Source organism: Puma concolor, chromosome D3 (genome assembly GCF_028749965.1).
Source record: "Puma concolor isolate L17-30 chromosome D3, mPumCon1.1.hap2, whole genome shotgun sequence".
NCBI lineage: Eukaryota > Metazoa > Chordata > Mammalia > Carnivora > Felidae > Puma > Puma concolor.
The window spans coordinates 24,106,968-24,122,272 of NC_141678.1; the positions used below are offsets into that span (position 1 = coordinate 24,106,968).

A 15,305-nucleotide genomic window follows, 5' to 3' on the forward strand; every position below is an offset into this window, starting at 1 on the left:
CAGGTGCCCCGAGTTTAGGTGTTTTAGATTCTACATATAAGACACTTAAGTGAGATTATACAGTGTTTGTTTTTCTTTGACTTATTTCACTTACAATGCCTTCAAAGTCCATCCATGTTGTTGCAAATGGCAAGATTTCATACTTTTTTAATGGCTAAATAATGTTCCATTGTGTGTATTTGTGTGTGGGTATATATACACTTAACGGACTGAGCCACCTGGGCGCCCCCCCCTTTGACTGATTTTTATAGATATACAGTAAAACCTTGGTATGCGAGCCTAATTCATTCTGGAAACATGCTTGTGATCCAAAGCACTCGTATATCAAAGCAAATTTCAAGAACCATTGGCTCAGTTGTTATCATGTGACATTTGGCGTTACATACTACTCATACACGTACTACTCTTGCAAGACATCACTTGTTTATCAAGTTAAAATTTATTAGAAATGTTTGCTCGTCTTGTGGAACACTCACAGAACAAGTTACATGCAATGCAAGGTTTTGTCGTACTTAATTTTACTGCTTTTGTGCTTTTTACTTTTCTTACTTTGCCTGTGGTCTGCTTATGACCTTTCCTTTCTACTCAAAGTCCCTTTTAACATTTCTTGGGGGTGGTTTAATGGTCATGTATTCCTTAACTTTTGTTTGAGAAACAATCTGTTCTATTCTGAATCCTAGACTTGTTAGAGTATTCTTTGCTGCAGGTTTTCTTGTTTCAGCACTTTGAATATGTCATGTCATTCCCCTCTGGCCTGTTAGGTTTCTGGTGAAAAATCAGCTGTTAGCCATATGGGTTTCCCTTGTATGTAACTGTTTTCTTCTCTCTTACTGCTTTTAAAATTCTCTGGGTATCACTACTTCTTGTCCTTTTTTTTTTTTTTTTTAACATTTATTTACTCATTTTGAGAGAGAAAGAGCTTGTGTGTGCAAGTGGGTGATGGGCAGAGAGAGAGGGAGAGAGAGAGAATCTCAAGTGGGTTTTGTAGTGTCAGCTCACAGCTGACACGGGACTCAATCTCATGAACCATGAGATCATGACCTGAGCTGAAATTAAGAGTCGAATTCTTAACCTACTGAGCCATCCATGTGCCCACTACTTTTTGTCCTTATAATTGCTGTGTCTTGGTGAGGAAGTCCTTGGGTTGATTTTGTTGGGGGCTCTTTGTGCCTTCTTCATCTGGGTGACTGTTTCCTTCCCCAGATTAGGGAAGTTTTCAGCTGTTAATTTTTCAAATAAATTTTCTCTCTCTTTTTCTCCCTTTTCTCTTGTCCTTCTGGGATCCCTACAATGTGAATGTTATTACACTTGACGGTCTTGCTGAGTTCCCTAAGTCTTCTTTCATTTATAATTATTATTTTTCTCTCTCTTGTGCAGCTTGATTGCTTTCCATTACACTGTCCTCCAAGTCGTTGATCCATTTTTTTTGCTTCCTCTAGTCTGCTATTTATTCCCTCTAAGTGTATTTTTAATTTCAGTTATTGAGTTCTTCATCTCTGATTGGATCTTTTCTATATTTTCCATATCTTTGTTAAGGTTCTCATGAGGTCCTCTACTCTTTGATCATTATTTTTATTATTATTATTTTAAGTTTATTAATTTTGAGAGAGTGTGCAAGCAGGGGAAGGACAGAGAGAGAGAGGAAGAGAGAGAATCCTAAGCAGGCTCCATGCTGTCAGCACAGAGCCCCGTGTGGGGCGCAAACTCATGAACTGTGAGATCTTGACCTGAGCTGAAATCAAGAGTCAGAGGCTTAACTGACTGAGCCACCCGAGTGCCCCAATCATTACTTTAAATTCTCTATCAAGTATATTACTTATGTTTGTTGCAATTAGCTCTTCTGCTGTGATTTTGTCCTGTTTTTTCATTTGTAAAGTATTCATCTGTCTCCTCATTTTGTTCGACTCACTGTGTATGTTTCTATGTATTAGGAAAGTCAGCTACATCTTCTGCTCTTGAAAGTAATGGCTTTAGGAAGAAGAGGTCATGTAGTGCTCTGCAATGCAGTGTTCCTTGTTCACAGAACCTGAAGCTTCAGGGTGTCTCATATGTGTGTTTCCTGTACCCTACTGTTGCGGTTGAGCTAATTTTTCCTTCATTCCAGTCATCTGTGATGGCTGTCTTTGCCTGTTGTGGGCAGGGACTGGTCCCTGTGTTGTTAGTGGTCCAATTTGAGGCCGCCTAGGGATTCAGTTGAGTCAGACCAGGTGTTTGCCAGAAATGAGGTAGCATCAGGCTGCAGGTCACTTTCCATGTGTTGTCCCCTGAGAATCTTTCATTGGTGGGTGGGGCCTGTTGTCAGACCAGATGTTTGCTCCCAGCCCACTGCTGAGGCCCTAGTTGGACTGGTGTGGTTATTATCTTTCCCTCCCCCTAGTGCAGGAGTCACTTTGGAGTGGCGCTGGCCCTTGTCAGGACTACTTGCACACTGCCAGGCTTGTGGCACCACTTTGAACGGGTTCCGGCCTAGGGCCTATTAGAGGGTGGCAGGTCTGCAGGGGGACATGGGTGCATGGTGTAAGCAAAGTGTGTGTAGGTCTGCTGTGGGAGGGGACCTAGAGCCTGGGCCTGGCTGGAGCAGGCGTGTCCACAGAAGAACTTGGGGCAATGTGGTGCTGTTAATAACCTAGGTACCAAGGGTTGGTGCTACACAGGTTCCTGTAGCTGTAGGTGTTTTTGTGTGTAGGCCAAGGAGTGGGGGAGGGAAATGGTGCCTATCAGCAACTCTGTTCCTGGAGAGAAGTCTCCCAAATATTCCTGCTTCTCCAGTATTTGTTCTGAGATTAGTAAAAGTCCTTCCTGTGTAACCCAGGTACTTTTCACATTGCTACTTCTATGCTGTATCTCTGCATTGGTCTTTGTTGTGCTGTTTCCTTAAGGGCAAGGACTCAGTTTCCTCTCACCCTCCCAGGGAGACTGCTGATTTTTTAAAGTTCCAGGTGTTAATCGCTGCTGATTGTAAGAACTCAAAGCAGTATGTTATAGGGATTCCTCTTCCTCATGCATGCTTCCCAGTGTGAGGGTCTATTTCTTTCCTTTCTTTGTGCTACGGTGTCCCTACCTCATGGACAGTCCTGCAAGTTTGTTTGACTCCCTTCTGCATCTCTGCCCTTCCTACTCTCATCGGTATGACTTCTTTTCTACATTTAGTTGCGGAGGGTCTGTTCTGCCAATCTTTGGGCTGCTTTCTGAGTTATTTACACTAATGTGGGTTATCTAGTTGTGTCTGACATGAGGTGAGCTTAGGGGACTCCCATTTCAACAGCTTCCCATGGAAGACTCTATGATTAATATTTTAAGGAACCACTAAACTGTTTTCCACAGCAGCTGCACCATTCTATATTCCCACCAGCGGTGTATGAAGGTTTCAACTTCTCTACATTTTGCCCCAACTTACTATGTGTCTTTTTAATTATAGTCATTCTAGTGTGAAATGATCTCATTGGGCTTTTTAAATTTTATTTTTGTTTCTAAATGTTTATCTATTTATTTATTTTAGTTTAGCTTCTTTTTTTTTTAAACTTGTTTTATTATTATTTTTTAAATTTACATCCAAATTAGTTAGCATATAGTGCAACAATGATTTCAGGAGTAGATTCCTTAGTGCCCCTTACCCATTTAGCCCATCCCCCCTCCCACAACCCCTCCCGTAACCCTCAGTTTGTTCTCCATATTTATGAGGCTCTTCTGTTTTGTCCCCCTCCCTGTTTTTATATTATTTTTGTTTCCCTCCCTTATGTTCATGTTTTGTTTCTTAAAGTCCTCATATGAGTGAAGTCATATGATTTTTGTCTTTCTGTGACTAATTTCACTTAGCATAATACCCTCCAGTTCCATCCACATAGTTGCAGATGGCAAGATTTCATTCTTTTTGATTGCCGAGTAATACTCCATTGTATATATATACCACACTTTCTTTATCCATTCATCTATCTTTTGGGCTCTTTCCATACTTTGGCTATTGTTGATAGTGCTGCGATAAACATGGGGGTGCACGTGTCCCTTCGAAACGGCACACCTGTATCCCTTGGATAAATGCCTAGTAGTGCAATTGCTGGGTCATAGGGTAGTTCTGTTTTTAGTTTTTTGAGAAACCTCCATACTGTTTTCCAGAGTGACTGCACCAGCTTGCATTCCCAATGTTTGTTTATTTTTGAGAGAGTGTGTGTGTGTGCATGAGCGGGTGAGGGGCAGAGAGAGAGGGAGACAGAGGATCTGAAGTGGGCTCTGCACTGCCATCACAGAGCCTAGTGTGGGGCTTGAACTCACAAACTGTGATCATGACCTGAGCTGAAGTCAGGTACTTAACCGACTGAGCTACCCAGGCACCCCTCATTGTGGTTTTGATTTGCATTTTCCTGATGACTAATGATAATTGAACATTTTCTAGGTGTTTGTTGGTTATTTTATATAGTCTTTGGAGAAATTTCTATTTAGAGCCTTTGTTAATTTTTAATTGGATTTTTAATCTTTTTATAGCTGATTTTTAAAAAAAAATTTTTTTAACGTTTATTTAAAAAAAATTTTTTTTTCTTAAACGTTTATTTTTGAGACAGAGAGAGAGCATGAACAGGGGAGGGTCAGAGAAAGAGGGAGACACAGAATCCGAAACAGGCTCCAGGCTCTGAGCTGTCAGCACAGAGCCCGACGCGGGGCTTGAACTCACAGACCGCGAGATCATGACCTGAGCCGAAGTCGGACGCCCAACCGACTGAGCCACCCAGGCGCCCTGACGTTTATTTATTATTGAGAGACAGACACAGAGTGTGAGCACGGGAAGGGTAGAGAGAGGAGGAGACACAGAATCCAAAACAGGCTCCAGTCTCTGAGCTGTCAGCACAGAGCCCGACGCAGGGCTTGAACTCACAAACTGTGAGATCATGACCTGAACCAAAGTCGGTCACCCAACCAACTGAGCCACCCAGGCGCCCCTTTTTATAGCTGATTTGTAAGTGTTCTTTATATGTTCTAGATATAAATCCCTTATCAGATATATGTTTTGCAAATATTACTTCCATTCTTTGGGTTTCTTTTTTGTTATCTTTTTTTAAAGTTTATTTATTTATCTTGAGAGACAGGGAGAGAGAAAACTTCAAGCAGACTCTGCACTGTCAATGCGGAGCCTTACATGGGGCTTGAACTCATGAACTGAAATCATGACCTGAAACCAAGACCTGGGTGCTCAACTGCCTGAGCCTCCCAGGTGCCCTTCTTTTTCACTTTCTTGATGATGTTCTTTGATACACTAATTTCAAACTTGAATTGTGGCCAATTTCTCTCTTTTGTCACTTGTGCTTTTAGTGTCATATCTAAGAAGGCATTGCTTAACCCAAGATTACAAGGCTTCATTACTATTCTTTCTTCTTTGAGTTTTATAATTATAGTTCCTACTACAGTTAGCCTTTGATTTTGTGTGAGTTGATTTTTATATATGGTGTGAGATAAGGGTTCTAACTATTGTTTTGAATGTGGATATCTACTTGTCCTAGTACCATTTCTTGAACAGACTATTCTTTTCCCAGTGAACTGTTTTGGCACTCTTTTTCAAAGTTAGTTGACTATAAATGTGGTTTATTTTTGGTCCTTCATTTCTTCCCTATTCATCTGTATGTCTGTCCTTATGCTAGTACCATAACATCTTAATGATGGTAGCTTTGGAGTAAGTTTTGAAATTGCAAAACATTGGTAACTCTTTCAACTTTGTACTTCATTTTCAAGATTATTTTGGATAGTCTGTGTCTTCATATTAACATAAGAATTTTAGTTTCAGATTGCTAATTTCTGCAAAGAAGGCAGCTGGGATTTTGGCAGGGATTGTGTATGTCAGTAGTATGGGCATTTTGCTATCTTTGCAATAGTATGATTGATTGATTGATTTAATTAAAACTTTTTTTTTTAATGTTTATTTTTGAGAGAGAGACAGAGTGCAAGCGAGAGAGGCAGAGAGAGAGGGAGACACAGAATCTGAAGCAGGATCCAGGCTCTGAGCTGTCAGCACAGAGTCCAACGTGGGGCTCAAGCTCATGAATCTCGAGACCATGACCTGAGGCAAAGTCAATGCTTAACCGACTGAGCCACCTGCGTACCCCATCCATGAACATTTATAAAAGTCTTTCAAATTCTTTCTCAGCAATATTTTATAGTTTTTATAGTATTAGATTTGTACTTCTTTTGTTAAATTTATTCCTAAGTATTTTATTCTTTTTATGCTATCTTAAATGTACTTATTAGTATTTTTATTTTTTAAAAAAAATTTTTTTTCAACGTTTATTTATTTTTGGGACAGAGAGAGACAGAGCATGAACGGGGGAGGGGCAGAGAGAGAGGGAGACACAGAATCGGAAACAGGCTCCAGGCTCTGAGCCATCAGCCCAGAGCCTGACGCGGGGCTCGAACTCACGGACCGCGAGATCGTGACCTGGCTGAAGTCGGACGTTTAACCGACTGCGCCACCCAGGCACCCCAGTATTTTTAAATATACATATGTTTTTTAACTCTACATCCAACATGGAGTTTGAACTCATGATCCCAAATCTAAAGAGTCACATGCTGTACCAACTAAACCAGTTAGGCACCCCAAAAGGAATTATTTTTAAACTCCATTTTAGGTTAGTTAGTTCATTGCTCGTGAACAAGTGGGGTTTTTTGGGGTTTTTTTTTTTGTATATTAATCTTGTATTCTGTAATGTTGCTGAATTTGTTAATTAGATCCAGTAGTTTTTAGTGGGTTCTTTAGTATTTTCTGCATAAGATTATGTTACATGTGAATAGAGATAGATTTGCTCCTTCCTTCTTTCCTTCCTTCTTTCCTTCCTTCTTTCCTTCCTTCTTTCCTTCCTTCTTTCCTTCCTTCCTTCCTTCCTTCCTTCCTTCCTTCCTTCCTTCCTTCCTTCCTTCCTTCCTTCCTTTCAGTGCCCTGGTTTGAATCTCTAGTACAATGAATAAAAAGTAGGGGCACCCAGATAGCTCAGTTGGCTAAGCGTCTGACCCTTGATTTTAGCTCATGTCATGATCTCATGGTTCATGGGATTGAGCCCCGTGTTGGGCTCTGTGCTGACAGTGTAGATCCTGCTTGGGATTCTCTCCCTCTCTCTCTCTCTCCCCCAAGCTGTGTTTCAAAAATAAATAAATAGACATTTAAAAAAACATTGTAAGAGCAGATATTCTTGTCTTATTTTGATGTTAAGGGGGAAGCTTTCACTATGTGGTTAGCCATAGGCGGTTCAATAAGTGCTTTTTCTCAGGGTGAAGAAATTCCCTGCTATTCCTCATTTATTTTTATTGTTGTCATTATTGTTTTGAATCATGAAGGATATTGGGTTTTGTCAAAGCCTTTTCTGTCTATTGAGATGGTCTTGTGGTTTTGTTCTGTATTGTATTGTGATTGCATGTTACATTAATTATTTTTCAGATACTAACCCAACCATGTTTTCCTGGGCTAATTCTCACTTGGTCATATCTAATCCCTTTTACATGTTGCTGGATTTGGTTTGCTGAGGCCTGTTGGTCTGTTGCTGTCTTCTGATGTCTTTGCTTTTGGCATAAGGGTATTAGTAGCCTCAGAATGAGTTGAGAAGTTTCCTTCCTCCTGTATTTCATGGAAGAGTTCGGGAATTGGTATTAGTTCTTTAAATGTTTGGTAGAATTTAAAATGAAGCTATCTTTTAGACTGCTTGGTTCAGTCGGTGGAGCATGTTACACTTGATCTTAGGATTGTGGGTTCGAGCCCCACATTGGGTATCGAGATTACTTAAAAATAAAATATTAAAAATAAAACCCAGCTTTTGACTTCATTATTATTTTTTAAAATTATTTATTTTGACAGAGACAGAGATAGCATGAGTGGGGGAGGGGCAGAGAGAGAAGGAGAGAGAATCCCAGGCAGGCTCCAACTGTCCACACAGAGCCCAATGCTGGGCTTGGGCTTGAACCATGAACTGTGAGATCAGGACCTGAGCCAAAATCAAGAGTCAGACGCTCAACCAACTGAGCCACTTAGGCTCACCTCCCCTGCCCCTGCCCCCCAACTTCTTTTTTTTTTTTTTTTTAATTAAAGTTTACTTATTTATTTTGAGAGAATGTGAGTGGGGAGAGGGGCAGAGAGAGAGGGAGAGAATCCAAGCAGGCTCTGCTTGGCGTGGAGCCCAACACAGGGCTCAGTCTTCTGACTGTGAGATCATGACCTGAGCTGAAACCAAGAATTGGATGCTCAACTGACTGAGCCACCCAGGAGCCGCAGTTTCATTGATTTTCTTAATTATCTTTGTATTTTCTATTTATTTCTGCTCTGAATTTTTTTTTTTTTTTTTTTTTTGAGAGAGGAAGAGTACGCAAATGGGGAAAGGGCAAATGGGGAAGGGGCAGAGGGAGAGAATCTTAAGCAGGTTCCAAGCTCAGCATAGAGCCTCTTGCAGGGCTCAGTCTCATGACTGTGAGATCATGACCTGAGCTGAAATGAGTTAGATGCTTAACCTACTGAGCCACCCAGGCGCCCCTCTGCTCTGATTTTTATTTTTTTCCCTCTGCTTGTTTTAGATTTTGCTTGCTTCTCTTTTTCAACATCTTAAGGAAGGTTAGGTTATTGACATAAAATCTTTATTTTGTAACTTAGACATTAACAACAGTAAATTTCCCTAAGAAATGTTTAAGCTGCATCCCATAAGTTTTGGTATGTTGTTTTCTCATGTCATTCATTTCAAAGTATTTCTTAATTTTCCTTAATGAATTTTTTTCTTTGTCCCTTTGGTTTTTTTAGTTAATTCTGCTTAACTGGGAATTTACTAAATTTCTTTGTGTTTTTGAGCTCTAATTTCATTACATTGTTATTAGAGAACATACTTTGTGTGATTTCTGTTCTTTTATGTTCATGGAGTAGGTTTCTCGCTCTAGCTTATGTTCTATCTTGGAGAATATTTTTCATAAGCATTTGAGAAGAATGTATGTTTTCTTTTTGTTGGGTGAAGTGTTGGGACTATTTTATTTAAATTTCAAAATAATCTAATGAGAGACTATTTTTATTCTTACCTCCATTTTACAGAAGAGCAAACTGAGGCTCTAAGCCTCACTTGATTGATTAACTTGTCTACAGTCATATAGCCCAGAGTTGGTAGAGGCAGGATTTGATCCTACAACTTTTCAACTTTAAACCTATGCCCTTAACCTGTCATTGAGAAAGAAGTAAGTATGCTGTAAGAAACGTGATGAAAGTTAGCAACCAAAGGGGAGTGTGGAGCCCAAGGGAGGCTTGTTCCTGTTTGAAATGAGCGTGAGAGAAACTGGTAGAGGAAGAGATTAAAAATGCTTGAGTAGGAAGAAAATAAGGGTGAGAGTGTAGCTTAAGGGCTGGAGCTGGGAAAGAGGGAGGGTGCTGTAGTCAGAAAGACATGGGTTCAAGTCCTAGCTCTGTCACCATCTAGCTGTGTGACCTCAGGCAAGTGATGCTACCTCTCTGAGCCTCACCATCCTCATCTGTAAAATGGGGCAGCGGAGGGGGGGGGATGTTAAAGCAAAGGTGAAGATGATAGGCCAAAGGTCAGAGCTGAATGGGGATCAAAGGGAGAGATGGGTTAACTTATCCCATATGATTTTAATTTTTTTGTCTGTGATATAGGATCCTTTGAGAGGGAGGACAGTGAATTCGAACTTCAGAGAGGTCTAGAATCCCTAAAAGAAAATTGCTTACCTAAATTTTCTTTTTCTTTCTTTCATTCTTTTTTTTTAACTTACCTAATTTTCAGTTCACTTGCCAAAACCAGTGTATCTGTTGCTCTCTCTACACACCTTCTCACCTGCACCCCTTCCCTACTGGGAATATGGACCCATCCTTCCCTGGATTCATACCTCTCATTGCCTTTCTGAGAACTTCTGGTCCCCTTGCCTCCTCCCTTGTTCTCCCTGCCCTCCTCCACACTTCTGCCTGGGGGCTCTCCTGATCAGCAAAGGTCAGAACAGACCCTTTTGTAGGGGCCCACTTCTTACAGTCTCTGTCCACCATCCTTGGACTGTTAGTGTCCTGATGAATTCTCCATGCCCTTCCTTGTCCCAGCTGGTGCAGAAGTTCTGCATTTCTAGTAGAAATACCATGGTTCATTTATTCCTTCCCCTATTAACAGATACTTAGGTTGTTTCCAGTTTTTGTTCCTGTAAGCAAGACTCCTTGAACATCTTTGTGGTTGTCTCCTTGGTCAATTGGCAGATGTGTCTGTGGGGTAGAGACTGAGTTGAATTGCTGGGTCTTTGAGTCGGCATGGCTTTACTTTGTAATGGATGATGCCATATTGCTAAGTGCCTGTATATTCTTATTTTCCTTTTCTTTTTAGATTAATTATAATTCACAACACATTGCTTGCAACTGGCGTTTAATACTCAGCATTGTATCTTAGATATCCTTATCTCAGAATGTAAAGATTCTCATTCCTTTTTATAGATGTAAGTTTGTTTGAAGTTATCCCTTACTAATGGAGATTTAAGATGTTTGTAATCTTTTGCTGTAAGAATAATGCTATAGTGAATAACTTTTTAGTTTTGTCCTTATATCGTTTCATAATACATATGCCTCTATCCATAGGATAAATTCCTAGAAGTGGGATTTCTGGGCCAGTTATGTGTGTCTATGTAATTTTTAGAAATTGACGTGTGGGGTGCCTGGGTGGCTCGGTAGGTAAGTGTCCGAGTCTTGATTTCAGCTCAGGTTATGATCTCACAGTTTGTAAGTATGTGTGCTCTCTCTCTCTCTCTCAAAATAAATAAACCTAAAAAATAAAAACCTCACAGTGAAATGCACATGACATAAAATTAACCACTTTATTGTTCTTTCTTTTTTTTTTCTGAGTCTCTTTATTTAATTAATCTCTGCACCCAGAGTGGGGCTCAAACTCGTGATCCTACAATCAAGAATTGCATGCTCTTCTGACTGAGCCAGCCAGGGGCCCCAGATTAACCATTTTAAAGTGAACAGTTCAGTGCCATCACAACCTTTGTCTAGTTCTGAAACACTTCTGTTACTCCAAAATAAAACCCTGCACCTGTTAAGCAGTCACTTCCCTTTTGTCTCTCCTCCTGCCCCTGGCAACCAGTAATCTGTATTTCATTTCTATGGATTAAAGTATTCTGGATATTCCATATAAATGTAATCATACAACTCATGGTTTTTTTGTGTCTGGCTTCTTCTAATGTTTTCAAGGTTTATACATGTTGTGGCATGTATGGGTTGTAGCGTTTATTTTTTATGGCTGAATAATATTCCATGATAGGGGCACCTGGTTAACTCAGTCAGTACAGCATGAGACTCTTGATCTCAGGGTCATGAGTTCAAGCTCCACATCAGGTGTGGAGCCTACTTAAAAAAAAATGCATATATATATCTACATATATATATTCCATTATATGTAAGTACCACAATTGTTTAAAAACATTTTTTTTAATGTTTAATTTCTTTTGAGAGACAGAGACAGAGAGACAGAGGAGTGAGTAGGGGAGGGGCAGAGAGAGACACACACACACACACAGAATCCCAAGCAGGCTCCAAGCTGTTAGTGCAGAGCCTGACGCAGGGCCCGAACTCATGACCCGTGAGATCATAACCTTGAGCCAAAATCAAGAGTCAGACACTTAACCAGTTGAGCTACCCAGGCACCCTGAAATATGAAATTGTAATGTATTAAATTAAAATTAAAATTTAAAATTTCTTTTTTTTTTTAATGTTTTTTTTTCAATGTTTATTTATTTTTGGGACAGAGAGAGACAGAGCATGAACGGGGGAGGGGCAGAGAGAGAGGGAGACACAGAATCAGAAACAGGCTCCAGGCCCTGAGCCATCAGCCCAGAGCCTGACGCGGGGCTCGAACTCCCGGACCGCGAGATCGTGACCTGGCTGAAGTCGGACGCTTAACCGACTGCGCCACCCAGGCACCCCTAAAATTTCTTTTTTTTAAATGTGTACATGTTTATGCATTTTTTAAATTTCATTTTTAAAAAATATTTTATTTTTAAGTAGTCTCTACACCTAACGTGGTGCTCGAACTCACAATCCCAAGATCAAAAGTTGCATGCTCTATGGGGTGCCTGGGTGGTTTAGTCGGTTAAGTATCCAACTTCAGCTCAGGTCATGATCTCACGGTTCATGAGTTTGAGCCCCTTGTCGGGCTCTGTGCTGACAGCTTGGAGCTTGGAGCCTGCTTCGGATTCTGTGTCTCCCTCTCTCTCTGTCCCTACTCTGCTTGCGCTCCGTCTCTTGCTCTCTCAAAAAGTAAACATTAAAAAAGGAAAAAAAAAGAGTTGCGTGTTCTACCAGGTTCCCCTGGTTTTTAAATTAAAAAAATTTTTTTTTTTACCTCGGCCATTTTTTCATATGTTTGAGCCATTTGTATTTCTGTCTCTTGTAAATTGTCCCTTCATATCCTTTACCCATTTTTTACTGGATTGTTTGTCTGTTTTTATTTGTAGGAACTTGACATATATTAGGGAAATTAGTACTTTGTGATATGAGGTGCTAACATTTTGCCTGGTCTGTCTGTATCAACATTTACTTGCCTACTATATTCACTGTCCTTGGTGCTGGAACTAAAACACAGGAGACCCAAGGCTGCCCTCCTGGAGTTTGTTCTAAAAGGGGTGTGTGGGGATGGGGCGCCTGGGTGGCGCAGTCGGTTAAGCGTCCGACTTCAGCCAGGTCACGATCTCGCGGTCCGTGAGTTCGAGCCCCGCGTCGGGCTCTGGGCTGATGGCTCAGAGCCTGGAGCCTGTTTCCGATTCTGTGTCTCCCTCTCTCTCTGCCCCTCCCCCGTTCATGCTCTGTCTCTCTCTGTCCCAAAAATAAATAAACGTTGAAAAAAAAATAAAAAAAAAAATAAATGGGTGTGTGGGGAGACAATATATAAATAATCAAGATAACTTCCAATTATGGTCCATACTTAGAGGGAGACAAAACGGGATGTCATGATAATGGATGACGAGGTAGGAGTCTGCTGATACAGAAAGCTGAGTGGAAGATGACAGTTTGAGTCTAGACACAAAGCAAGATGACTGTGCAGTAGCTGTGTTTGAACAGAGAATGCAAAGGCCACAAGGTGGGGGTTGAACCCGACATGGGGCAATGGAAGCCACCAGAGGGACTAAGTAGAGTGATCAAGGGGAGCGGTGCAAGGTGAGGCTGGGAGGGAAGCAGGGGCTGGATCCTGAGCATCTAGCCTGCCATGGGGAGGAGTGCACATTTTATAGTAAGGAAGATGGGAAGCCTCAGGAGGGTCATGAGTAGGAAGTTACTCGATTTTAAGTGTTTTTTGAAATCATTAATAATTGCTTGAGAACTTTTAATGATGGCTTGTTATTTCATAGGTATGTATAAGTCACGATTTATTGAACTCATTGGAAAATTGTTCTTTTCCTCCTCCCTCATTTTTATTCCTATATCGTTTTGATAAAGGTATCTGTAAGCTTGATTGCTTTCTTAGGTTATTTTCCTCTAATTACATTTTACAAGCAGTTTTTAAAGGTGTTTGATGCATGAAATTCGACAGCACTCCGGTGTATACTTTTGTGTTACAGAGTGTGTTAATGACAGCTACTGGTTTGGGAGAGATAGGAGCTGCGAATACTGCTTTGATGAGCCACTGCTGAAAAGAACGGATAAATACCGGACTTACAGCAAGAAACACTTTCGGATTTTCAGAGTAGGTGACAGAAATCCATATGTTTGGGAAAATTGGTAATCTAGTCCTTCACCGTGAGATATCTTAGTACTGTCACTCCCCACTGTTAAAACTTTGAAATAAAATGTTCTCTGTTTTAGGAAATGGGTCCCAAAAACTCTTACATCGCATACATAGAAGATCACAGTGGGAATGGAACCTTTGTAAATAGAGAGCTTGTAGGGAAAGGAAGACGCCTTCCTTTGAGTAACAATTCTGAAATTGCACTTTCAGTGTGGAGTAATAAAGGTAACATTACTATCTTCTGGTTACTGAATCTTTTTTTCCTCTCCTGTAAAGGGAAGATCGACATTATGCCCTTTGCCGAGTATGGTTTAGTTACGTAAAGTAATACGGTTAGTATTCAGGATTCAACTCAGTCCTGGGTGCATCCTTAAATTAGGAAAGATTTCTATCAAGATTGAATTTCTAAAGTTTAACTGCTGTGATAGGTTTTATTTAAGGCTATATGCTGTCAATGGGATGATATTGCTTAAGATGTTTCATTGTTCATTGATTGATCCAGTTTGTACCACATCAGTCTTAGATGTCAGTGAGTTGTTGTTTTAGACCATTAATTCTTCTCCCTCCCTCCCTCTTTCCTTCTTCCCTTCCTTTCTCATTCTTCCCTTTCGTTCCTTCCATTCATTAATTGCACATATATTTATTGAAGTTTGTTTATATGCCAGGCATTAGGTTTTTTCTGTAAGAATCTCAGTTTAAACCTTCTTCCTTCTTGGGGCACCTGGGTGGCTCAGTCAGTTGAGTGTCAACTTTTCATTTTGTCTCAGATCATTGTCTCACAGTTCATGAGATTGAGCCCCATGGGATTCTCTCTCTCCCTTTCTGCCCCTCCCCTTTGTGCACACATGTGCGCGCGCTCTCTCTCTCTCTCTCAAAATAAATAAACATTAAAAAAAAACCCCAACTGTCTATTTTCTTAGATACCACTTGGTGATTGTCTGAAAGTTTTGATGTTTATTGTCATCATCAGGCAGCATTTTATAAGCAGCCGTTCCTAAAACTTTACTAATATCACATCTAAAATGAACAGCTGTCATTCAGCACAGAAGGAATTAAAGCAACCTAAAGAGTTACATGTAATCTCACAGTGATTTTAAATCCTTGGACAAAAGGAATACTTTTGTTTCTTTGATTAAAAACAAACCCGCAGAATTTCACAAAACTATCTGAGGGTTGAATGAATGGGAAGGGAGTGTGTGTGGGTAATAACTTAAAAATAATAGATCTCCGGGGCGCCTGGGTGGCGCAGTCGGTTAAGCGTCCGACTTCAGCCAGGTCACGATCTCACCGTCTGTGAGTTCGAGCCCCGCGTCAGGCTCTGGGCTGATGGCTCAGAGCCTGGAGCCTGTTTCTGATTCTGTGTCTCCCTCTCTCTCTGCCCCTCCCCCGTTCATGCTCTGTCTCTCTCTGTCCCAAAAATAAATAAACGTTGAAAAAAAAAAAATAATAATAGATCTCCATGGGGTGCCTGGGTGGCTCAGTGGTTAAATGTCCTACTTTGACTCGGGTCATGATCTCTTGGTTTGTGCGTTCAAGCCCCACTCTGGGATCTGTGCTGACAGTGTGGAGAGCCTGCTTGGGATTCTCTCTCCC

General features: G+C 40.7%; 1 protein-coding gene across 10 annotated transcripts in view; it reads left to right on the forward strand.

Annotated features, from left to right (window-relative positions):
- CHEK2 (checkpoint kinase 2) overlaps positions 1-15,305 on the forward strand; it is a 48,639-nt gene that overhangs the window by 6,738 nt on the left and 26,596 nt on the right. For 8 of the 10 annotated variants that reach the window (XM_086682163.1, XM_086682164.1, XM_086682166.1 and 5 more), the window contains 2 exons: positions 13,546-13,670; positions 13,790-13,937. The exons of the other annotated variants lie outside the window; for them this stretch is intronic. In XM_086682163.1, coding sequence (XP_086538289.1) covers positions 13,546-13,670; positions 13,790-13,937 — 273 coding nt within the window. The remainder of the gene's footprint in view (positions 1-13,545; positions 13,671-13,789; positions 13,938-15,305) is intronic. 10 annotated transcript variants of the gene reach the window in all.